At 40.2% G+C, this 25,658-nt stretch overlaps 1 protein-coding gene across 3 annotated transcripts in view; it reads left to right on the top strand.

The window, feature by feature from the left end:
* The window catches only part of LOC136880801 (uncharacterized), a 740,501-nt gene extending 717,844 nt beyond the window's left edge, over positions 1–22,657 (top strand). Inside the window, exons 4-5 of one of the 3 annotated variants that reach the window (XM_067153333.2) lie at positions 20,014–20,907; positions 21,109–22,657. In XM_067153333.2, the coding sequence (XP_067009434.2) occupies positions 20,014–20,907; positions 21,109–22,004 (1,790 nt within the window). In that variant the 3' untranslated portion in view covers positions 22,005–22,657. Of the gene's footprint in view, positions 1–20,013 lie in introns of all 3 variants that reach the window. The other 2 variants (XM_067153332.2, XM_067153331.2) reach the window with 2 other exon arrangements.
* The last annotated feature ends 3,001 nt before the right edge of the window (positions 22,658–25,658 follow it).

The raw sequence follows: 25,658 nt of genomic DNA, 5'->3' as shown, positions 1-25,658 counted from the left end.
CCCATCTCTACTTTGTTAATTTTCTTTAACAGATAGTCGCTGAGAGCAGGCATTCTTTGCAGGCAGCTATCAATGATAGGCACTTAAATGTGATTAAAGGACAACAGCGTTCTTTCTGTCCTCTGGTTCTGCTTGGAGCGTGCTGGCCTTGAATATGCGTCCTGCACTGGCCAACCTCAATATTTTCAGTGGTCTCACGTACATTTCTTCCAAGTTTAAATAGGTACCTTTCAAAATAAAGTAGAAGGGAGAGAATTATCTCTTATGAAGGCTGTAGTATTGTTCTTGAGGTATAGGCGACCATTGCTCACCGTATTGGAGTGATAGGAGATGAATCAGTGGCAAATTTCACAGTATAATGCTGAGGAATCCCGGCTGAAAGCATGAGTTGGCCATTGCTCCTGTTCTCTAAGGAAAAGACGTAGCACCACCACCTAGTTTCACCCCTGCAGAGCTAGCTGTTCTTACATACTGTCTCTTGAACCTCATGTGAAGTAGAAAGGTCATTTTCTCGATTTAAAAATATAATAGCCGACACAGGCAGTTTTACTGTTCAAAATTTGGAACAATATCTGGTTGTCCATTGTAACTTGTGATGACTAAGATTCATTTGAAGCGTCCTATTCACATAATTATTGTCTGGAAGAGATAAAATTGTCTTCTTTTGTAATAATAATAATAATAATAATAATAATAATAATAATAATAATAATAATAATAATAATAATTACTGCTTTTTCCTTTTCATAATTTTGATCAACACTTGTTCCTTGGCGTAAAACCTTTAGCTGAAAACGAAGTGGCATGATTCACATATGCTGAGTAATTTTAAATGCTAAGAAGATGGTAAAGTCTGGTAGGTTTTTAGTACCTATTTTTGTCATTTTAAGTGCATATTTCCTTGCACACTTTGGGTATGTTTAGTTCCTATAACTCCTCGCCCTAGTAATGACATTCCTTATGCAGCTAGTAACATAGCTGTTCCTGACGAAGTGCATCTCTCATTTTTACCGTTCTTACCGTATTTGGGTGGTTACCTAAAATGGTGCGTAAATAGGGAGGTGGGGTCAAAACTGTCACCAACATAAAAATGTTCATATTCCAAATGTGTGTAAAGAGACCAAAAAAGCATTCATAACGACACACTGAGAAGTTATTACATAGCGCATATGAATGTGGTAACACATTTGGTATGATTAATGAACAGAACGCTACTCTTCCACCAAACTCGAGAAGGAATTGCATGATCCTAAATAGTTTTCATCTTTAAAGAGTCCGTCTCCGTGGCTAAATGGTTAGCGTGCTGGCCTTTGTTCCAGCGGGTCCCGGATTCGAATCCTGGCCGGTGGTGGTGGTGGTGGTGGTGGTGGTGGTGGTGGTGGTGGTGATTATTGTCCTAAGAGGAAGTACAACTAGGCAATCATCCTCTATATAACACTAATCAGGGAAAAAAAATGGAAGGGATACGAAAAATGAAGGTATCGGCCAAAGAAAGAAAAGGGCAACGAAGGGCGTGAAAACGAAAGTCTCCCTAGACCTCGAGTGTTGTAATACCGTCGGGGTCGGAAAATAACAAGAGTTGACAAAGGGAGGTCGGATAGGATAGATAATTTGAGAAGCCTGGCACAAGTAAGTGGATGTCAGGACTCAGCTAAGGGCCCCATGGTTGCCAACCCACACTCCCAAGTTCAGAGCCTCTGGAGTCCCTTTTAGCCGCCTCTTACGACAGGCAGGGGATACTGTGCGCGGTATTCTACCAAACCCCCACCCCCACCCCCATCCACAGGGGGAATCTTGGTCGGGTCGGAGATTTTAACCTTCACTGGTTAATTCCGATAGCTCGGTAGCTCGATGTGTGTGCCGTCTTCATCACTAGAATTCATCCTCATCCATCCTCATAGACGTGCAGGGCGCCTATACGGCGTCAACTCGTAAGACCTAGAGGCCACACGCCATTAAAGTATATCTTTAAAGAGACAGGTGATTCTAAAATGTGTGCTGAGAAATCAATATCAAACCCTATGAGTGTCTAAAAATACAGAAATGAGAATCTTCTCTTTTTTACTTTTGTTTGGTTTCGCAAGCGGTGGAAGTATTTTCTGGACACTGGCGGCAAGAAACGCAACGGCTTCTTTGGCACACTGGACGGCTGTAAACGACACACTACAGTACTGCTTGTCCGATTCTGCTTCAAAAATTCCAAATTGAAATTCAGTAAGTTATAGTTAATCTACTCGTTTAGTACATGCATGCACATAAATGGTGTCTCCCCATCTCCTCGCTTAACGCTTTGCTGCTGTTAGACAGCCTTCTTCAAGACTTCGTTGTGATTGAAATGGCACAGACCGAGCTCGGCAGCTCCAGTCTCTTAAGTGCGGCCAGTATCCAGTATTCGGGAGATAGTGGGTTCGAACCCCACCGTCGGCAGCCCTGAAGATAGTTTACCATGGTTTTCCACTTTCACACCAGGCAAATACTGGGGCTGTACCCTATTTGTCACGGCCGATTCCTTCCCACTCCTAGTCCTTTCCTGTCCCATCGTCGCTATAAAACCTATCTGTGTCGGTGCCACGTAAAGCAACTTGTAAAAAAGAAAAGATAGAAATGGCACAGTGGCGGATGTAGAGCAATGCACACACTGTGCCTTCAACACTACCCGTTCACTCCCTTCCCCTCATTTTAGGTACTGGACTGGGCCAGTGTTGATTGTGTATGCCGGGACACCATTTCTGTGCATGTGTGTACACTTCGCAAAGTCGGAAAATTCGGGATCAGTGACAGAAACATTTTGTAGAAAAGAAATAAGTGAACTTCAATATTTGCACGAAGAGTTGAAGTTTAAGGCATCATATTCATAAAATATATAAGAAATTAAAGTACGATATATCATACTTTCGCAAACGGTGAGGTGGGGTCAATAATGGCACCACTATTATTTCAAAACTGGATAGAAGTAAGGCGGACAGCATTAGTGAACAGCCCCTTCTGGCAAGAAGTAGCCTTCGGCTGATGATAGTGTACGGGAAAAGCAACAGTTAGGGAGCAAAGCGAGCGACGTGATAGAGGTGTAAAATCTGACTAGAGTCAAAATTTGAGGATTAATTCGTATAAGATAAACCACAAACTAAGTCCGCATCCTTGGTCAGCATGCTGGATTCAAAGAGCCCTGGGTCGATTCCCGTCCGGGCAGGGATATAAACTGAATATCGTTCATTCATCTGGATCAGGGAAAAGGTGCTTGTATTTCTTTTCATTTACATACTGCCCATCACACCATACTAACAACCACCACAGAAACACGTAACGACGAAGACATCCCTCAACATAAGGTTGTAGTTAAGAAGGGCATCCAGCCGTAGAGAAAGGGGGCGAAATACACAGATAGTACCGACCCCAGTAAAACTGGGGAAATTAGAGCGGAGAGTAGAGAAGAAGAGTAACAAGAAGAATAATTGAAAACCTTAATAAAATTGTCATTAATGAAGAAACGATTCAAGATAGAATAAAATTCAGAACCTGAATTCACAAACACAAGTTTTGTGTAAAATCCACTCGACTAGATACAGGATAGGATGAACAACGTAAAAAGGAACGCAGAGAGAGGATGAAGAGATACTGAGAAGAAGAAGAAGAAGAAGAAGAAGAACGACAAAAAGTGCTAATGAGTCCAAACACGCTCCTTAGTTGGGGCATAACGAATCAAGAATAAGAATTTGAGAGAGATATCTTCCGCCGGTATAGGTTACGAGGAAGGGGATAACTTTACCACCGAACGAGCTGGCGGTGCGTTTAGGATCGCACAGCTGTGAGCTTGCATTCGGGAGGTAGTGGGTTCGAATCCTATCGTCGGCAGCCCTGAAGATGGTTTTCCGTGGTTTCTCATTTTTACCACCAGACAAAAGCTGGGGCTGTACCTTAATTAAGGTCTTGGCCGCCACCTTCCCAGTCCTAGCCCTTTCCCATCCTTCCGTCGCCGAAAACCTTCGATGCGTTAGTGCAACGTTAAACAATATAAAAAAGAGAATAATAATAATAATAATAAAAACCCTATGGCTTCAGCTACCGTGTGCAGACATTTCAATTTGATGCCATCTGGCTGTCTGCTCGTCAATTTCGACGTTCCGTTTTACTCTAGGCCCACTAGATGACAGACCGAGTAAACCGAAACTCTCTTGGGCGTCTATGGCTGAGATTTTAAAGAAATTTTGTCGGGCAAATACCAAAGGTGTCACCAGAGATCTTTTACATGCCGACATGTACGACATGGAGTGTCGAATGGACTTTTTCCGCCCTTCAAAAATCCAACTACCTCTGCCGGGTTTGAACCCGCTATCTTGAGATCCGGAGGCCGACACTACCACTTATCCACAGAGGAAGCTGAAAAAAAAGAAAGAGAGCTATATCAGGAAAACGAAAGAATGATTAAGTCAATGAGGAAAAGACGGCTCAAATGTTATGGAAATATTTTTATTAGAGTGGATGAGAAGAGGCTGACAAAACAGATTTTTAAAACACTTGACAGTAGACCTGAAGTTTTCGACAAGTGGTTCAAGGACGTTAGAAAGTATCTTGAGCAATCTGGATTAAATCGGGAATACATTCTAAACCGATCAGTGAAAGACAGCTTCAGAGGCTTCCATGACAAACAGAAACTGAATAGGGGATGGACAGAGGAAAGAAGACAGGCTGCCGGGGAAAGAATACAACGATTTTCGGCTGCAAAGAACGTGTCGTCTCAGAACTCACGAGCCTTAACACACGAGTATCAAAATTCATTAATTCCAAGAAGAGGACTAGTAAGATAGGTTTCTTTACCTGGGTCAGTCTCAAAATGCACGAGCCGGGCCAGTTCTTCTTTGAATGGATAAATGCCCACCCTACCCGCATAACGACTGTAGATATTTGAAAATGTCATTGGAATTGTACGAAAAGGACCATTGTCAGCTGCAGCCGGAACTGAGTGCCCCCTTGTAATTGGCACCTCTCTCATCAAGAGGTGGACCACCTGACGTGTAGCCTCGCGCGAAGTATACGCGACGGGAGGTTGAAAATCGGATACACGCTGGGGGGGGCTATTGTCACTTGCAATTGTAACTTTACCGGCACACGCGGATGACAAGTCTTTTATGACAAAACCTTACTGTTTCGCTCGACTTGTTTTCTGCTTATAAAATCCATAAACGCTGTAAATTAAATTTAGTTTACTCTTTTGTGAAGTAATTAATTCCATGTTGTCGCTACTCGATGACACCAAGCAGAATAATTGATTAAGGATCAGTGTTATACTTGGAGAATTTGGTCTGTGGTAGGATGATAATTCCTGTTAGCAATAAATAGGGTATCCCATTCTAAAAGTGGGTGGACAAACGTGTGCTTGAAGAGCAGCGTGTTTAACCGCACACCTCAGGCCTCCTGAGGTCATCACAGGCACCACTGTCCGGAGTGGTGAATTTTGAGACTCATTAGAATGTTAATTTAGCTACAAGTTTGTAGTCGTGAGTTTTGATACTATTTTCTACTAATTTTAGCCCGTGAGTTTTGAGGCCTCCAGTAATGTGTGATTGTTGCTTAACGTTGTTTTAAATGGCCATAAATGAATATAATAATGATAATAATAATGATAATAATAATAATAATAATAATAATAATAATAATAATAATAACTACGGAGTGACACGTCAGTCCGTGAGTCTCGATTAAGACGTTTGAGTTACGTAATGTGGAGAGATGAGAGTTACTGTACGTGGGAAAGAGATGAATAGCCCTGATGCCAGCGGGAAAAATATAAAGAAGTAGGCCTACATCAAGATTGAGAGGGAGAGTCAACGCCACAGCCCATCTGAAAGAGCAGGATCTGAAGAAGGGTGAAAATATGACCAGATGAAATGAAGGAGGAGAATTCACATCAGTGACCCTACAACATAGCAGGGCTAATTATAATGATAAAGAAAAAAAGCACGGTGGGTGGAAATCTGAAGAGTATTTTTATCTTCTTTCTCTCTTTGTTTATGAATTTGAGGAAGTTATATAGATAATAGAAGATCGTAGTATACAACATTTTGTAAGAAAGCTAGAGAAGGTGACGATCAGAACAGCTGAACAGCACGATACTCCTGATGTAAGATTAATACTAATGATTTTATAGTCGTTAGTGAAAGTCGAAATTAAAATATTAAGTTGCCAGTTTATAATATATATTCATTCGCTCTCTCTCTCTCGTTTTCTTAGTAACGTTTCGAAGCTCTAATATTTCCATTCGTCGACTGTGGAACAGCTGTGTACAATGGTTTATCCGATGCACTGAATATTAAATTTTAAATGTCTATATGTACAGACTGGTTTTGAGACTCGTCGTCCAGGTATCAAACGGCTTGTTAAATTGTCCTCTGAAATTCGGATATTTTGAGACTTGGATGTTTCGAGACTCGGATATTTTGAGACGACACGGGCCGTACACATTTTTAAGGAATTAATATCTCTAATAAACTAATTAGAAAACTACAAAACAGGATTTATCCAACCATTTCCCTTCCTATTACAAGAAATCATATCACTTACTCGCAGTCATTTTTTCGTTCTTGTGTTACCTGAGATTGGACGTCGATAATGTCGCCAAAAAACTTATTCTACCGTAAAGGGACATATGATAATAAATCCTTTAATTTTGCAAAGGGTATGACGACTGGGCAGTAATCGTACGATGTTTTCGAATTTCATTTGCAAGACATAATGTTTCAGGGCCATAATATTAGCCTTCTTTCTTTCTTTTTTTCTTTTTGAACCTTAACTGGTGTTTTAATTCCGAATTATGTTTCTAATCACATGTAAATTGGAAAATTTTCCATTCTTAAATGTCTTTTTCATCAACTGAGCATTGGTAACTTGTTTCGGAAGCTCAGTTTAAGTTCGCGACCAAATAATGTGTGAGGAGAACGAATCGTAAATGTGTTTTCGTAATACTGTTCAATGAAGTAGGCATAGTGGTCTTGAGAGTATGTTGGTGGTTGCGTTTATAAAGGCACAGATGCTTACGTAAACAAGCTATTGAGTTCCGCCTTCGTACTCGCATTCCTGTTCTCCGTAGCTCATAATCTATATATATAATAAGAGTTTTGTCTGTACATAGCTCAGAATTTGAAAAGAATGGTATTTCTGTTTCGCTCATGTCCATAATAACAAGGAAATGTACTTTTTACTTTTCCGTAATGTCTGTCTGTCTGTCTGTCTTGTCTTGTCTTGTCTTGTCTTGTCTTGTCTTGTCTGTCAACGCATCACGAGAAAACGGCTGAAGAGAAATTAATGAAAATCGGTGTGTAAAGTCGGGGGATGATTCACTACAATCTAGGCTATAAATCATTTTACTCACGCTGAGTGAAATGGTAGTTTAAGGGAAGGCCAAAAATTGAATTCTCAAATATTTATATTATTAATGGTCCTATCGATAAATACTACATAATTATAGAATTAAATTTCCGATCATTTATGTCATAAATTGTTACCGTACGGGCTTTGATAACACAGGTATTCATGAATTTGTATTTTTGTTGCCAAGTCCAAATCAACGCCGAGCCGCGAGAAAATGGATGAAGAGAATTTAATGAAAATCGGTATATAGAGTCGGGGAATAAGAAACTACAGTCTAAGTTATAAAGAATTTTATTCGCCCTGTATGAAATTGTAATTTAGGGGAAGGCGCTTAAAATTTAATTTCTAAATACCTATGTTATTGGTCGTATCGAAAAGTACTACATGACAAAAGTTGTAGAGAATATAATTTCCGACCATTTATGTTTTATTCAGTTTCACCGTACCGACTATGATAAGAGTGGTATTTCAGAGTCGGAAGAAAACTAAATTATAGCACCACAGTTCACTAAATAACTCAAAATTCAACCCTTCGTAAAAAGAGTTTCTTCCTCTTTACTTTTGTTAAATTCTACATTCATTTTATTCAAAATTAGCAGTGAAGAGGGGGTTTCTCCTCTGGCTTTGAGGAAAAAATTGCCTCCAAGTCAGATAGATTTTTCCGCCGCCGGTGCAGTGATTGAAATTTTCCGACTCATCGAGTACTCCTAGGAAACAGATTAGTAAAAGGGCATATTATAACCCCCCTCCTAAAAAAGACTAAGTGTGTTTACGGATCACGGCTGTCTGCGGCCTGGTCATTCCAGCTCTGGAACTTTGGACTGTTAGGTCGGCAGCGTAGTACTGTTCGTTAAAAGTGAGAAAATGTGTGGTTTTTCATTTGATCGAGTATTTCGTGTGAAATCATTGCTTTTAGTCGCGCCATTCCTACTGACGTCATTGTAATGACCTATGTTCATTTCAGTTGGGAAAACCACTAAGACAGTCTTTCTGAGGATGTAAAAAGGCAGGTGGAGAGTGACTTTGTGCCATTATAATGCAAATCTCCAACCTGATTTGACTGATGGTAGGCAAGCGGGCCTACCATTACAATGAAAATTCCCTAACGTAGTCTTCATATGAGAAAAGATGTTTGGTGATTTCTCCGTCGCGTTTCCAGGGTAACGTTAAGAGCTCTGAAATTTAATACAGTCTTCCTCACAACGTGTACTCTACCTAACCTACTGCTCTGTATACAATGTATAATTCCGTAGCGAAGCACGTGTACATCATCATCATCATCATCATCATCCGTTTACCCTCCAGGTTCGGTTTTTCCCTCGGACACAGCGAGGGATCCCACCTCTACCGCCCCAAGGGCAGTGTCCTGGAGCTTCAGACTCTTGGTCGGGGGATACAACTGGGGAGAACGACCAGTACCTCGCCCAGGCGGCCTCACCTGCTATGGTGAACAGGGGCCTTGCGGGGGATGGGGAAGATTGGAAGGGATAGACAAGGAAGGGGGAAGGAAGCGGCCGTGGCCTTAAGTTAGGTACCATCCCGGCATTTGCCTGGAGGAGAAGTGGGAAACCACGGAAAACCACTTCCAGGATGGCTGAGGTGGGAATCGAACCCACCTCTACTCAGTTGACCTCCCGAGGCTGAGTGGACCCCGTTCCAGCCCTCGTACCACTTTTCAAATTTCGTGGCAGAGCCGGGAATCGAACCCGGACCTCCGGGGGTGGCAGTTAATCACGCTAACCACTACACCACAGAGGCGGACATGGGTACATCAGCTAGTTTAAAATAGGAAAGTATTCGTCCCATGCTGATTTCTCTCGTAACTCTTACAGTAAAAGAAAGTAACTTAGTGATGCTGTTAGCGTACCTCACATTACTGTTTCTTTCAACGAACAGATACTTTCGTAATGACTAGTACGAAAGCTACCCAGCTATGTCGCTTCATCGTGGTTCGTCTAAAACCGAGGGCATTACATCTCCTCTAGGATTGAATGTGCTTCCCGCTGGTATCTCTTACTCGGCTCCCGACTGCAGTCAGCCAACCCTTTTATTGAAGGCTTGTGAGATTGGACTCCATAAAAGAAGGCCAGCGTAATCTGAGACATCCTAGCGTGGAGATTCAGGAGAATACTGATGAAAGTTTCCGTTAACCGAAAAAAAAAAAAAGTAACTCTTTCAATTTTGTTTATCGCTAGTGGAATTAGAGAAACTGCTCCTTGTGATAAATTCTTACTTAACATCTAACCTATTTTCTGTTTGGCCTGGAAATCAGACTTTATTCAATTGCTTTGCACAGACTTTTTCATAGGGAAATAAGAGGGATAATTTATTGGCATTTGGGAATGCATAAGAATAAAGCTCTAAGACAAAAATGGGGATAATCGATGCATTTTATGTAATAAAGACATGGAAGTTGCTCACTACTAAAAGGCTGTAAAGAAACAAGAAAGATAAGAGAGAAATATACAGAATGGAAGTAGAAAGTAAAATAGAAAATGAACCTGAACTTTACACTTTTCCGAAGTTAATAAACTGAGAATGGAAGGCATCAGAAAAGAAACAGCAAAACTATGTGATATTTTAAGAGGAATTTGGGAAAAGAAATTAAAAGAGAATGAAAACACAGAAAATTCATGTAGTTAGTAGTAAGAACATGTATGTGGATTTATCATAAACTCTATGACGTTGTTAAAGTCTAGGCAGTACGCCAGATGCTACGTTTACATAATGTACTGTAACAATAAATGATAGAGTAACCATGTATTGTGACAGTTTTTTAGTTAAAATAAGTTTGATATGTTTTTATTACAACAAAACTAATTGCATGTTGCGACGATGGCTATGGGCGGATGTTCTTTCGCCCAGTTGGTTGCGTGACTGGGGGCGGGGGATTCTGCTCATGCCTTCTTCCATTAACATGTTGTAGGAATGTATGCTGTAATTATTTTAAATGTTGTAAATTGTAAAAAAAACTAACTGCATGAATTATATTATACTACTTCATACCCAGCGTGCGCTGCTACGCCTCAATAAATAAAAGATGAATTGTACATTATGCAATTTTTATTAACAATTTTCTTCATTATTTTTGGTCCTTTTGTTATTTATATTTTTCTTATTACATTTACGTGTAATTTCACTTACAAAACAAATAATCACTCTAAATATATCATATTTTTTAGGTTCCTATGTCTATTAATTTGATCAAACTATTTCTATTATTTTGCTTACATAAACGGCGATTTATTTTCATGATGCATGGTGTTCATTGCAACGCGAGTGGATACATGACATTCTTTGTTTTCCCATTTGGTGCGAAAATGAACAGATTGTTCGGCAATGAGCTGCATAGTTACATGAAAGTACATCTCGAACACGGCACGTTGGATTGCTATCTCCAAATAATAGGCAATGAGTTGCCTAGTTACATGAACCTCCTAGCAAGAAAAGTACTTCGTAAAACATGGCGGCGTGTTCCCATGCTTCTATGCAGTGTCCCAAAGAAAGACCGACAACCCTTAGTATGCTGTGGGTGAAGGCAAACTGATCTGTTTTCAAGAAGGAACCCATATCCAGAAACGCACGGCTTGGACGCTGTAGCGCATCGAAGTGTGAGGTGGGTGTGCGTGCCGCATGTCATCAATAAACCAAATGTGAGTAGCCCATCGGGCTCATTAGAAACGGAGTTCGAAGTGTGTACCTCCTACGCCATTGAAGAGCCTACATCGGTGGTGCTGAGCCTCACGCACATCACCCAATACGTGCGGTTGTCTTTGAAGAATTTCAATCGCTCCGTGGACTCGAGCAATAAAGTCCTCCGCTGATGTTACAGGAGTGCCATACACCATACTCTTCGTACTACCTACATGGATCTGTCCAGCTTCTCTTAGTCGTCTCTCGATGCCCGCGAACGTGGAATGATGTGGGTTACGTCTGTTTGGAAAACGTTCCGCATACAATCTTACAGAAGCTCTACCATTGCAATCCGCTTTGCCGTATGCAAGCACCATGTTGGTCATTTCCACAGCTGTGAACTGATACATGTCGCAATGCTGTTAATAACGTTACTGCACTAGCAGACTGCAGCAGCACACAATTAACGCTGTAGGATGCACATAATGGACTGTGTGGAGGAATGTAGCGCATGCGCAGGAATGTTATTAGGCTGAAGTCATCCATCCGCAGTACACATATGGCTAAAGAGTTGCATACCTTCCATGTTAAGACACCAAATCGGAACAAATTGTCACAACCGTTCTCAGACTTCGACGCTCTCCAGTGCTCAAACCGTGCATTTCGGACAGGGGCTCCTTCTTGAAAACCGATCAGTCCGCAATACCGCACAACATACTAAGCTTTGTCGGTGTTTTGGGGGACACCCTATATATATCATTTCTTACCAAGGATAACCTAAAATATCGGGTCATTTGAAAGATCAGTCAGACTTTTGCGATTGCGGGGAGCAGCAAACTATCCAACACCTTTATGACTGTCAGTCCTGCCCTGTTCGTTGTACACTTCAAGACTTGACTCAGGCCACTGAATAGGGAATTGTTGTTGCCCATTTCTGGGCAGACTTTGTGTGAAATATGTTTGTGACATAAGATGTACTTAGTTTTGTTTGTATATAATACCTTACTTATATTTTAAGGTTTTCAACTCTTTGACACGAAATAAATAAATAAATAAATAAATAAATAAATAAATAAATAACCGGACTATCATAATACAGAGTAAGTTGCTGTCGCCTAGCGACAATCTCTCCATCAAGATCAATCCAAATCTTGGTGCGGCTTTGTAATTAAATGAAGTACATAAAATAAATACATTTCCGTTGGCTTTTCAAGAAATGCAAGATTTTTCCTGTTCTATTGAGACGGTTTGGAAAATGTTGGAACCAACCGTACTTTTTAACTCCCCCTGGTTTAGGAGATAGATTTTTGTGAAACATACAAGTTAGCGTTTTATATATAGACTCGCTTACACTCGTTGGGGTCTCCGCCCCCAAAACCCCCGCATACTCTAAATTATAAATGGATATTTCGAAATAGACTATGGCGAAACGGTATGTCGCATCGACAAACGGACTGTGCCAACGGACGGACTTTTACTGACCTGCATGTTTGGTGCTAGTATATTTTCTCGTATGTTGGCGATTTATTGTATGGATAGGAGTAAACTTTTCGATCTGGGGAAAATTTCACCATTTTAAAAAATTATTTTATTCACTTAATAGTCAGCTACAGTCTTGAAACTTTCATAGGGCCAAATTTATAAATCTCTTCATTCCAGGGACAGAGAGTGCTGTCCAGATTTGATTGGAATTACTGTTTAGGCAGAAAATACTTCGAAACTAATGTCTGCAACGGCATGAAATTTGCCTGAATATATCCATACTTTCAGAGGTAAAAATTTAAAACTTACAGGGTAACAACTATAATTTCGCCAGATTTCAATTTTCTGGTGCACCCGGAAGTTGTTTCCGGCATTTTGTTTGGCTGGGAGGGATAAAAATTAAAAATTAAACTTACTGGAATTTTTCACTGGGTTACAGCCTAATAGTTATCAGATTGCCGGCAGGGCCAGGGAATGTGCACGCTAAATAGTGCAGACTTTCATTTGGGAATTTATTGCTGCCAAACGATACGTCGTATTGAGAAACGGATTGCAGCATCAGACGACTCTTTTAGTCGCCTACATTATTTTCTTATACATATTGTTTACCTCCGCTATTTATACCATAGAAAGAAGTGAACGTTTTGATCCATGTCAAATTTCGTCCGCTTTTCACAAGTTGAAAAATTATTTTGCCAACTTAACAGACAGCTAAAGTCTTGAAACTTGGCAGGCAGGTTGACCATAAAATGACATACAATTTTGGTTATTTGAGGTTTTGCCGTGTGTCTACGGGATTCACCATAAATTGCTTAAGAAACATAAATTAGGCTGAAATTTGATTAGTGTTTCCACACATTCCTTCCGTTTTCCCACACATTCAAGACAGCTATAATAATGAAAGTCCGTATACGTATGGCCAATAATTTTGCCGAGGAGTATACTGAAATACGTGCATTTATCTGTCTTATGAGTGTATGAATCAGTAAAATAAATTATGGAAATATAACAAAATTGACCAAAACCGGGAAAATGAAGCTCAATCTAAGGTAGAAGAGGTCGAGATACGACAAAACGACCAAAGTTGTAGATTTCTTAATTTTAGGACCGAAAGTGCAATCCGTTTATTGATAGCAATTATCGTTTAGCCACAGAATAGCTCGAAACGAAAGTCTGCACCGTCATTAAATTTGGCTTAATATTTCGACTTTTTAGTGGGTAGAATATTAAATATTTGAACTTCTTGCAATTTTTAAGTCGGTTACAGGCTAGGAGCTATAACTTTGCCAAATTTTAATTTTGTACGGCACTGCATCATGGCGTCGCTATTTTGTTTGGGGAGAGGGAGGAAAAAGTTAAAAAATTGAACTTTTTGGAATTTTTCTTTGGGTTACAGCCTAATAGATATCGGATTGCCGAATTTCAAGTTCCTAGCTAATCTGAAAGGGTCTTACTCGAAAGTTGAGTCCGACATTTTGATGAGGTTGGGGTGGGGGGGCTACATATGAGAAATTTGAACGTTTTGGAATTTTTCCTTGGGTTGCAGCCTAATAGCTATCAGATTGCCGAATTTCTAGTTCATCTGTGTCGTCTTCATTATCATTTCACCTCATCACGACGCACAAATCGCCTACGGGTGTCAAATCGAAAGATATGCACCTGGCGAGCCGAACATGTCTTTGGACACTCCAGACACCAAAATCCATACGCCATTTCATTTCATCTATGTTCCTTCCTTTAAAACGAGTAATTTAATGTTTAAAACACAATTAGTACTGCAACATTAGAAAAATTGTTATAAAAGGTAGTGATTCAGAAAAATAGATTTTCTAATGGAATATTTTGGAGATTCCAGAACATAGGTCTCCAAATCATTGGACCCTAAGGGCCACTAATCAAGGTTTCAGTCTCGTGGGGCATTTTTCAAAACTAAAATACTATAACGAAATGAATAAAATATATTATACCATGTCTTCAATCTACAGTTTAAAACTCCAGGTACATTTTAGTGAGAAGTATGACACTTGCTCTTTAAGTCCAGAATTTTGTCAAACTGCGGCTCTAATTTAGACTGTTGAATAAATAAAATGTCTTTCAAATGTTTGTCACTCGAGCTAACTCAATCATTTGATTTTGTGAACTTCGACAAAGAAATAGTTTCCTCGCACCTACAGTATAGGTATTCCCAATGACAGATAAACTTCCTGCGAAGTATTGGATCCCTCGTTAGTCAGGCCGTAAGAATAGCACACCGCATTTTTAAAAAGTTCATTCCCTTGTTTTCCTGATAAAACTTCGTTTTCTCGTTACTCAATTTTGTAAATTCTTCGTAAGTCGGCAGCCTGATTAAACTCCTCCATGGGCCGAGCATGATCCACGAGCCGTATTTTAGAGACCCCTGCTTTCAAATATATTATCAGCATAAGTCCTTTCATTATTTCATAAAAAAGAAAGCGTAAATATTCAATGAATTGTAGTATATTGTGCCCGTCCCTACACCTAATGGCTCCGGCATGATGTCTACAGGGCGTTAACGGGTTGGAATAAAACAAATGGGCGCTTAACTCGACTAAGCTTAAGGGCATACAGGGTAGGAGACGGGTCATACCTAATTACAATGAGAACACATTCGGGTTAAAGATTAGATTAATACACGTGGTTTATTAGGCCTTAATGATGATGATGGTAATGACGCATTTATATACAAATGAATTACATGGATTATTATCAATTGTTGTTGTTTGTTATCGACTTTCAGTCGTTTGTGATGGATCCGAGTATTATCTATCGCAGAGCGATCCATTATGACGAGATTCGAACGGGAAAACACTTATCATAGACACTGAGGCTATGTGACATCATTGATCAATAGGATTAACATGCATGCAACGAATCTGAGCAATCCCTATACTAAACACACAACTATTCCCCAACGAAATGCCAAGAACGAACTCATAAAAATGTGGAACAAACGCCCGGGTTTGAACCGACCCTCACTGGTATACAAATCACCACCCCGATGGTCAACACCATCGGCAACTCAATTATAATCACAACAAGATACATGAACCCTTAAAGAACACAAATTATATACAGTAAACACGTGAGACATCCAGCCTTCGGTTGAGCATTGCGGTACCAATGCCGCTGTCGGGAACTGAACTGACACCCCTTGGGATGGAAGTGGGACTCTGAAACCCCTAAGCTACATTATACTCAAGTGTGTAATGACAGTAAACTAACAAGTACTGGTAACAATCGCCGTGTCATTTATTAGCAACTACATCATTCTGGCGTGTTGAATATTTCATTATTAGGCGATTCTTTCGCCCTCATTCTCTTCAACTCAAGGCTTCCCATTTTACGAGCGGACGAGCATACAAAAAAAACAACACTTCTCCTCACTAGGTCAACTGCCCCAGCCCCTTTGCACGGCGGGTGGTCACTGGCCTTGGCCGTCACAGGCATAACGCCCTTTCTTAACAAAACACCCCATCTCGGGGATCGTTCATTAATAAACTGAACTTCATTGTTCATTAAACAAAATTACATCGGCTCTCAATACTTCACTTCAATTCAACACACACATTCGTTTACAATATCATGATCCCGCGACGCGACACCGGTTTCTATGATACCAATACTTGCGGGATTACCATAACTACAATTTATTATTATTATTATTATTATTATTATTATTATTATTATTATTATTATTATTATTATTATTATTATTGGGTTCATCATTACACCATCTCCCTACACGACTTACCTGGAAATTAGACCATACTGCGTGATCATGATTAACTTCCTCGTAATAACGGTGTAATTAATCCATATCTAAATCGTGATTTCTCATAAAATCGTCACACGGTAATACAATTATGAATTAAATATTCCTCAATTTGCACTTAAATTGTGATAAGCCTTCCAATTAAAATCGTACACTTCCTATCTAAATATATGTCAGTGGAGGCCTGGGTGTCAGTTCCGAAGTCACATCTCGTAGTTCTGGGTGCTCACGGAATAAAATTACACTATTTACCAACCATGCATTATCATCGCTGGACTAACTACAACCTAACTTGAATTACTCTGAATTACTAACAATTAGTCTCCTGACGCATCAATAATTACAAGTTTCCCCAAATAAAATGATTAAGTCAATCTACTACTGCATGCAAATTCATCGTATTACCCCTTTATTTACAATTGATTGCTCAGACGTGTTACTAACTAAATAAAGTAAATAGAAGCTACGTGTATCATGGTAGCACATCTACATTACTGAAGTTACAATCTTTAACATTATAGCGTCAGGTAATGATAACTGTTCCCCGCCCAATCTGATTTCGTCATATTAATTATGATTTATACTCATCTCCATCTCGATGACCCGTTGTCAGCTCAGGGAGTCCATGGCTGGTTTAGTGCTGACCCATAGGCACCAAAGCAGTTACTGGAGGCACCATTCTTCTTTCCAACCGGGAGTCCATTGTTCTAGGTTGACGAAACCGCTGGCAGTATTCCTGAGGCACACAACACGTCACTATTTATTCCAAGATTTGTGTAGTTACATTCAGTGTGAACGTCCAGCCCCGATATCGGACCTCACTCCGCAATCCACGATTCAGTATCGGATTCCGCGTACCTTTGTTACTACTCGACACAGTAGCGCCGTAGTAATAATAATAATAATATTATTACAAATTATATTTAATGTTCGCGACACGTCCCTGATCTTTAATGTTTAGACACTAGCATCACGTCTATCCAATCTCTGCAATATTTACGCACAGTACGCGATTTCACTTGTAAATTAAATTGAAATTCACTCAAACAAAAGATCGCTGGAAGCTCGACGGCACGAAGCTTCGCCGTCCGTAAGCCACAAATCCCGACTGACTCTTCTCCCTTTCTGCAGTAGTTTTTACTAGGGAGCGATACCCCTTCCACTAATTTGTGTAGCGCCTATTCCCGGCGTACTCGAGGTAAAATAGTGCGGATGGTCGGTGACCAGTATCTAGTTGGTGCGATTGAGACATAACCACTCAATTATCCTTCGGTGAATCTCTTTAAATTAATTAAAATATGTTCTGCTTCCCCCACCACACGGGGTGAAGTCCCGGTCTCGAGGAGCTGTCATGACACTAACCAGATGGCCCCAGTACTTTTCCACGCAGAAACAACACAGTATTCTTTCTCCTGCTGAAAGTTATCACGGAAGAGGACATTAAACACTCTAAATAAATGTCCCAGTAGCATTCATCCCTTTTAAATCGGGAGATGAGCCCCTAATTCGAGTTTTATTAATTTTCTACCTCGTCGGTAATTAAGTTGGCCAGTCTGATTCCAAGATGGCTCCTATATTCCGTTTCGAAAAAGTTAGTTTCCCCTCATTCTGTGAGCCTTGAGGAGGGATGTCTTCTCTCGAGTGATGTCATAGGGAATCCCCATTCGTAACCCCTCCCGGGTCTAAGTTGGCTTGGCTTCATCTGCGGGGCCCCCGCTACACAAAGGATAATACTGCGCAATAGGTCGCAGACAAAGAAATCTCATAAAATAATTTTAAAATACACAATTTATCTATCTCAATGGTATGAATATTAATTAGTTTCGGTATGACCTCTATTAATGATATGAATATTAATCATTTTCAGCGTTCTTTCCCTTTAATAGCATTGCGTGCGTAATTACTGAGATCGATATCAACCCAAGGTCCTTGGATCATGCCCCTGTCGGGTTCAATATATAGTAAAAAAATATTTTCTACAAAAAATGAACATGCAATTTTGAATTTTGAATTTTTTTTAATTTGAACATTATTTCATGAATATTAATTATGGAACATTTTGTCTGAAGTATTGTTCATTTTGTACTTGCTCATTGCAATTGCACTAAATTGAAGCTAGCGAAAACTATACCTTTCCCCTTAAAATAAAATGAAAAATTTGTTTTTGCTACCATTTAATACTAATAGGGGCTGCCTGGCCGAGGCGGTAAATCCGTACTCGATTCGCCCGGAAGGACGTGGGTTAGAATCCCCGTCAGGAAGTCGTAAAATTTAAGAAACGAGATTTCCACTTCCGGAGGTGCATATGGCACTGAGGTTCACTCAGCCTACACCAAAAATGAGTACCAGGTTAATTCCTTGGGGAAAAGGTGGCCGGGCGTAGAGCTAACCACTCTACCCCATCACGTGCCGAGGTTAACAATGATGGAAGCCTTTACCTTTCACTCCTCCAAGGGCCTTCATGGCCTGCATGGAGGTGACTTTGCTTTGCTTGCTCTGCTTTGATACTTTTATAATCATTTGACTGTAAACACTGCTACTGAACCGACACTGTACTCAGGAACAAGTATTGAATAATAATAATAATAATAATAATAATAATAATAATGTCCGCCTCTGTGGTGTAGTGGTTAGCGTGATTAGCTGCCACCCCCGGAGGTCCGGGTTCGATTCCCGGCTCTGCCACGAAATTTGAAAAGTGGTACGAGGGCTGGAACGGGGTCCACTCAGCCTCGGGAGGTCAACTGAGTAGAGGTGGGTTCGATTCCCACCTCAGCCATCCTGGAAGTGGTTTTCCGTGGTTTCCCACTTCTCCTCCAGGCGAATGCCGGGATGGTACCTAACTTAGGCCACGGCCGGTTCCTTCCCCCTTCCTTGCCTGTCCCATCCAATCTTCCCATCCCTCCACAAGGCCCCTGTTCAGCATAGCAGGTGAGGCCGCCTGGGCGAGGTACTGGTCATTCTCCCCAGTTGTATCCCCGACCCAAAGTCTGAAGCTCTAGGACACTGCCCTTGCAGCGGTAGATGTGGGATTCCTCGCTGAGTCCGCGGGAAAAACCGAACCTGGAGGGTAACCAGATTAATAATAATAATAATAATAATAATAATAATAATAATAATAATAATACCCTTAAGCTAAGATCATCATTCAGACTATCATTCCAGTCTCCGAAAGATTATTTTAAAAACAAATTAAATAGCATTTGAGTTCCGTTCGCCTTAAGTCATTTTAAAACGATATATATTTCTCTGTTACAGTAAGTTCCAAAGTACCGATTTGCTTCGTCTTAAAAACCACCTGTATTTTTATTGTGATGAATATGTAATTTTCGAACGGCATAATGGATGTTCGTATGGTGAAATGTTTTAATTTAGATATATCTGAGTGAATGTGAGGGTTTTAATTCTTTTTCAACGTAACAATTTCCTGAGTGTTAGAATTGGCATTTCATTCAGAACAATGGTTTTAAAATGAGTTTCTAAGAACCATTTAAGGTTTGTGCTGTTGAGTATCATTATGTAAAAACCTATGTAAAAACACCTACCGTATTGTTTACAAATTGTCAACATTTTAATGACACAAGGCCATATAAATTGCTTTGCACTTCCCTTTCTTGAGATCGTCTCCTAGAGGTTGTGATGTACATTTAAGCAACTTAAACTGCAACATGATGTTTTCCTAAATCCAATTATTTTGTATTTTCTCGTATTTTAATATCATTTTTATTTTGTTATTGCAGTTGGAGTTAGTGCTGCCACCCCGACATCTCCTGGGGATTCAGAGAGCCGACAGCAGCTCCGGCTCTTCAACCTCACAGCTGATTTTGACATATTCCCAGTGACTTCACGAGTACCTACTCCAACCTCATCCAGTACCCCGGATCAGGATGAGGCTGACTCAGGATCTAAAATGGGTTCTAATGTGGACGAATTATATCAGTCATCCAGGCTATCTGATGACATTCTTTGGGATCTCACCGCAGTTCCCAAAAGGAGAACAAATAAAATTTTGATTGATCCGTGGACAACTAAAGTCTCCCCCTCACAAGCACCAGCATCTACTGATGATCAACTCGTAAGCACACAAGGTAGTACCTCAGCTACTGGGGCCGATGTATCATACCCCCTGAATACTCAACAGAATATATCAGATGTCACAAATGTAACCAAAGTTTCAATGAATTTAACAACTTCCACAGAATATCCTCAAGAGAGGCAGTTTCCGACCGCAACTTCAGTTGCTGAATCTTTGAACATGTCCACGGATATTCCAGCAGTTGACAGCTCCACAGAACCGGTAGATGTAACATCTCGTTCACAAAGAGCCACAGCATCAATTACTACAACTACTGTTACTTCTACTACCACAGATCCATCACTAAATTTGGAACCACCATACTTTTCGAGAAACCCACAGCCAATATATCCACACCGTGAAGATGAAATATTTCACAGGATTGATTTTGACCCCAGTAATCCCTACAGTCACTGGGATAGTGACAGTGAAGAACAGGAGCGGGAAATGGAATTGCAACGCCTCCAGGATGATCCAGAAGATAAAAACATTACGTTGCAGATCTCCGCCTCTACAAGTGAAGAAGACAAAGGACCATCTCCTCCACCACCACTAACAGGTAGATCATACCTGTTACTACTCGCTGGTAATTCTACTATAGTTAAACTCCGACAAAAAGATTTTGCTAAGTATTTGAAGCTGAATTTAGCTGCTAGATTATCTTTAGAATACGATGATGTTAGGGTGAATAGAGTAGTTTTAGCGCCCCCACAGCTTCTAGTAAATGTCAGTGTTGTTACACCTGCAGAACCTGTTTCAGAGAATACTGCCGAAGAGGAGAGACTTGATGAAAGTGTTTTGAAGGAAGAAGCACCCTTGCATATGCTGGCTGAAACGAATGCTACGCTCCTGGAATTGTCTGGAGAGGAATACCACGTTGTACGCCTCTTACCTCTAAGAGCCAATCCACCAACTCCAGAATCTGAAGAAGATGAAGATGATGATGCAGTGGAATCGTCCACACTCCTCAGTGAACATCATGGGGATATAGAATTAGTCATCTACACTGCAATTGGTGGAGCTTGTGCTATTGTGATATTTGCAACTCTTCTTATCACATTTGGGAGATATTTAAGAGTTCTTGAAATACCTTGGCCATGGAGAAGACCAAAATCTTTTCCATCAACTTGGAACTTGCCCAATGGTCGTCTTCGACATCACAGAATGGGTGATGAGCATCTGACTGCAACCTCAGGTCCACCTCCGACTGTCATTTATTCTGGTTCATTTGCAGCAAGGGCGGCAGCAGCAGCAGCTGGTGCATCATGGGTGGACGACTACCAGCCTCAACCCAACAACATACTAGCAGAAGATCCGGCACTTGGAGCGAAGCTAATGGCAAACAATCCAATGTATGCAGATCTGGAAATGGGAGGAAATATCATGACCAAAAATACAGCACTATACCCAGATGCAGAAACGACCAGTATCATCAGCCACCATCGTCCAAGTCCTAGCAAATTGCACATTTTCAGTTGCCGACCTGGAAGCCTGCTTATTCCATTGCCTCCTCATCGCGTAGTTAGAAAGAATTTAGCTCCACCAGCTCCCAATAATGCGCCGAACAATCAGAAGAAACCGCTTGAAACTCATCCATTAGATGTTAGGATTGGTGAAGATGGCCAGGGTCATGACAATCCCAATTATCAAACGTAAATCCACAATAATATTTTAAATTAAAAGTAAATGATCTCATATGAAAATTGAATTAGGCGCGGTGTAAAAAAAAAGCAAACAAAAAATAGGCAAAGACTAAATCATGTAATTTAACATAAACGAATGACGAAAACGAACTATAATTTTAAAAACGAGAAACTGACTCATGTCGCTGATACCATCATCAAATAATAATGTAAAAGAAAATACCCCAGAGCTTTCCATGTTGCAGTTGGTGTTTTTGTGATCTAATTGCTAAAAATATATCTTCCTCAGCTTTATTCTTAATTAGTTAAAAACAATTTTCGAGCAGAAAAAAAGAGGTTTTAAATAAAAGCAGAAGTTACATTATTTGGTGTATTTCGTGTACAGCAGTGCAAGTAATTTCATTGTATGAATGAATATCTTTTTAAAAAGGTAGAAAACTATGTTTCAATTACTGTAAATACATTATTACTGTTTTTCTCAATACACAGAACTTCCAACCCATGCTTCCAGATCGATAACTTCATCTATATTTAGATAATTACTAAAAGTACTTCGTAAAATCATCTCCGAAACATACCTAAATGATAAAGTAATTAAAATTGTACTGTCTATTTTACACCCATTAGACCTGCTATACACAAATAAAGTTCATTTTTGAAATAGAATTATTTGAATTTGCTCATTTGTTTTCTTTCCTGTCATCTTCTAAACATCATCGCAGCTTGGAAGAAAGACGTCTTACATTTGACTAAACAAAAGGTAAGTAGTAAGTCTATAACCAGTATGTTAAAGGCAGAAGTATTACCAAAATATCTTACCAGAAAACTTCCCGAATAAGAGTATATTTTGTAGAGAAGATCAAAATGAGTCAAGTGCACTTTTGTAGATACTAACCACGCCTGGTCCCTTCACCGTTCCAAAAGAATTCTGTAGCCGGGTAAGATGGTGAAAACTCTCCTTGAATCAACTTGGACAAGTTATACATCAGTCGCTCGCCCTTCATTAGAGAGACATTCGTGCTAATTTTCAAAGCGCTATTTGTATCAGTTCGAACGTACGGATAGGGTCTAAGTGTATCTCTGCGAAGATCAAGGTATAAAAATGCTTTAAAATATCAAGGACATGTAAGACATTAATACAAATATCCTGTAATGCCTGCAAAGTCTATAATTATACACGAAAAATTCAGGGCATTTTATTGTTCATAAAAACCAGTAGAAATATTCGAATGACTATGTCCGTTTTACATGGTAGCTACCTCATAAACCCTAGTGTATAATATGTATACAGGATGTCTGAAAATAAGTTACGTAAAATTTATGGGGATAATAAACTCAATAATGCAATAGAGGATCCGTCATCCACTTTTTCCTAAACCGTTTGGTTAATCACCATGGGTAACTGGTTCATATCTCTTATGTCCTGCGATGTAGTACATTTAACTTGCAACAGAACATCAGCGGTGAAGAGTGTTAATTAGCATTCAAAATTCCATAAGAAAAATGCATGGGGTACGTAGTAATGATCCGAGTCTCTACTAGCGAACGAAGTACAGACATCAGCGCGCAACTGCGGATCGCACTGTATCGGCTGTTACATGTGTTGCGCAGCTGGCAAACAATCTATACTAGACTTAAGTAAAGTTGGCGTATGACAGGTAAGGTTGGAGGGAGGAGCATTGCACGTGCCATTTCGCGATGTTGGCACATTCCAGCATTCCTTTCTACATTCTCTCGCTTTCGGCTCACTTGTTCCCTCTTTCATTCTGACCGCTGTGACATGAACTGGTCTTTCTTCACATTCTTGTTTTCCACTGTAATGGAAGTGATCGCAAATGGGACAAATTTTGCTGTGACTGTGACTGACTTGGTCTCATGTTGCGTTATTTTTAACAGAGACCGGCCTGATAAGCTCAGACAGTAGAGAGCTGGCCTTCTAATCCCAACTTGGCAGGTTCGATCCTGGATCAGTCCGGTGGTATTTGAAAGTGCTACAGAATGTAAAATCAATAACATTCTTATTCTTTAATAGGGGTGGTTCCTAAAGCCTGACAAATCCTTCAACATGCCCTTTGTCCTATACTTTGCCTCTGTACACCTTATTGGCATAAGTACAGGACGTAAGACAGATAAGAAAAAGTGAGTTCAAGGGAAAAAGTGTACGCGGGGAAGACGGGGAGTCATAAATCATGTGTACTCTTTTCCACACCACCCAGCGGTAGAGTACCTGGCACGTTTCATCGTACTCGAAATATAAGTTAAAATACAATGATTGTTCGTACGTACGTAAATAGTATTTAAAATACAATTAGAAACCTACTATCGGCCACAAAACAGAAATAGAATGCCACTCACACTGAACTGCTTGCGACAATATCTAACTCACAAGTGAAGTGAGAGGTTTGGCAACTCCCAGCAAGACGAGCTGCCCAGAAGTTTTATCTCCATGGCAACCGCAGTCGCCCCACCTTCGTTTCCATGGCAACCATACCGCCACTCCCTTTATCCCGCCCCGGCAGGCAGTAAACGGACCTCCCTCTAAGAAATGCCATACACCAACTTTCGTTATTACTAGTATAGTAGAGCGCACCGTGTGACTCCACACATGTGGGGGACAGGAATGGACGAGCGGGATATCAGAAAGAGAAATTTAAAGCATCATTTCCCGTAAATTTCCGCGATTGTGCTCTGCGCCTCGTGAAGCACCCTACAAAAAATATATATAAAAATATTACACACGGTATATACTATACATAAACAATTAACAATAAACAATTAACAGAAATCAGTTATCACTAAACATATCTCCTCACTGGCCTGAAGACTCTAAAGTCGAGCTGTCAGAAAATCCAAATAACGTAAAGATGATGCTTGGCATTAATAGTGGTGTACATTTCTGATTAACACCGATCGAAACACAATAATATCGCACGGCACTATGTTGGACTTAGTTTTATTAGCCTATATTTTAGGATACTCTGTTTTAAACTCAGCCTTTAATACCTGTCTTCACCACATGCCGTGCTTGCAACGTTTACTTTTATTACGTAACTTACGTTACGTGGGTATGTCATTTCAGTAATTATTTTGCAGTGTGGTGAGCTTTAACATACAAGAAATGTACCATGTTTACCGATATGCTTCATGAGCGATACGTCAGTGTGCTACGACAGTGCACCGTCCAAGGTTATCAAGCAAGAGAGCTTGGCCTATCAGACACGCTGCATAGGCTGACACTGAATTTGCACACGACTGAACTTACATTTTATTGTCGATTTTCTGGTGAACTTTCACTTGGAGGAAATGAAATACGCTATAGATCGATTTTTGTTTAAGAACACGATGTCCTCTTACAATTCCTGTAGCTTATTCTCAGATACCTGCATATATACATCGCAGTCCTCTCCACCCGTGTCATAGTGAAAACAATTTAAAATTACGTGATGCCGTTGGAATGTGAATACTGAATTTATGTTCAATAAATAAGCACCTGACCTAATTGACGAATTAGTAGTGAGCCACTAAATTCTCAGTTTGAGACTAATCCGAACAGGAACGTGTCCATTTGGGAATTCTCGCATAATAGATTTAGACTATAACCGATCACCCCATTACCATACCCTGGTATTAAACAATAATAGCCACGAGTGTCCGGTATCACTCACTG

The sequence above is a fragment of the Anabrus simplex genome, chromosome 9 (assembly GCF_040414725.1).
Source record: "Anabrus simplex isolate iqAnaSimp1 chromosome 9, ASM4041472v1, whole genome shotgun sequence".
Taxonomy (NCBI): domain Eukaryota; kingdom Metazoa; phylum Arthropoda; class Insecta; order Orthoptera; family Tettigoniidae; genus Anabrus; species Anabrus simplex.
The sequence above is the reverse complement of the archived record's forward strand: the minus strand, read 5'-3'. Positions and strand labels throughout refer to the sequence as shown.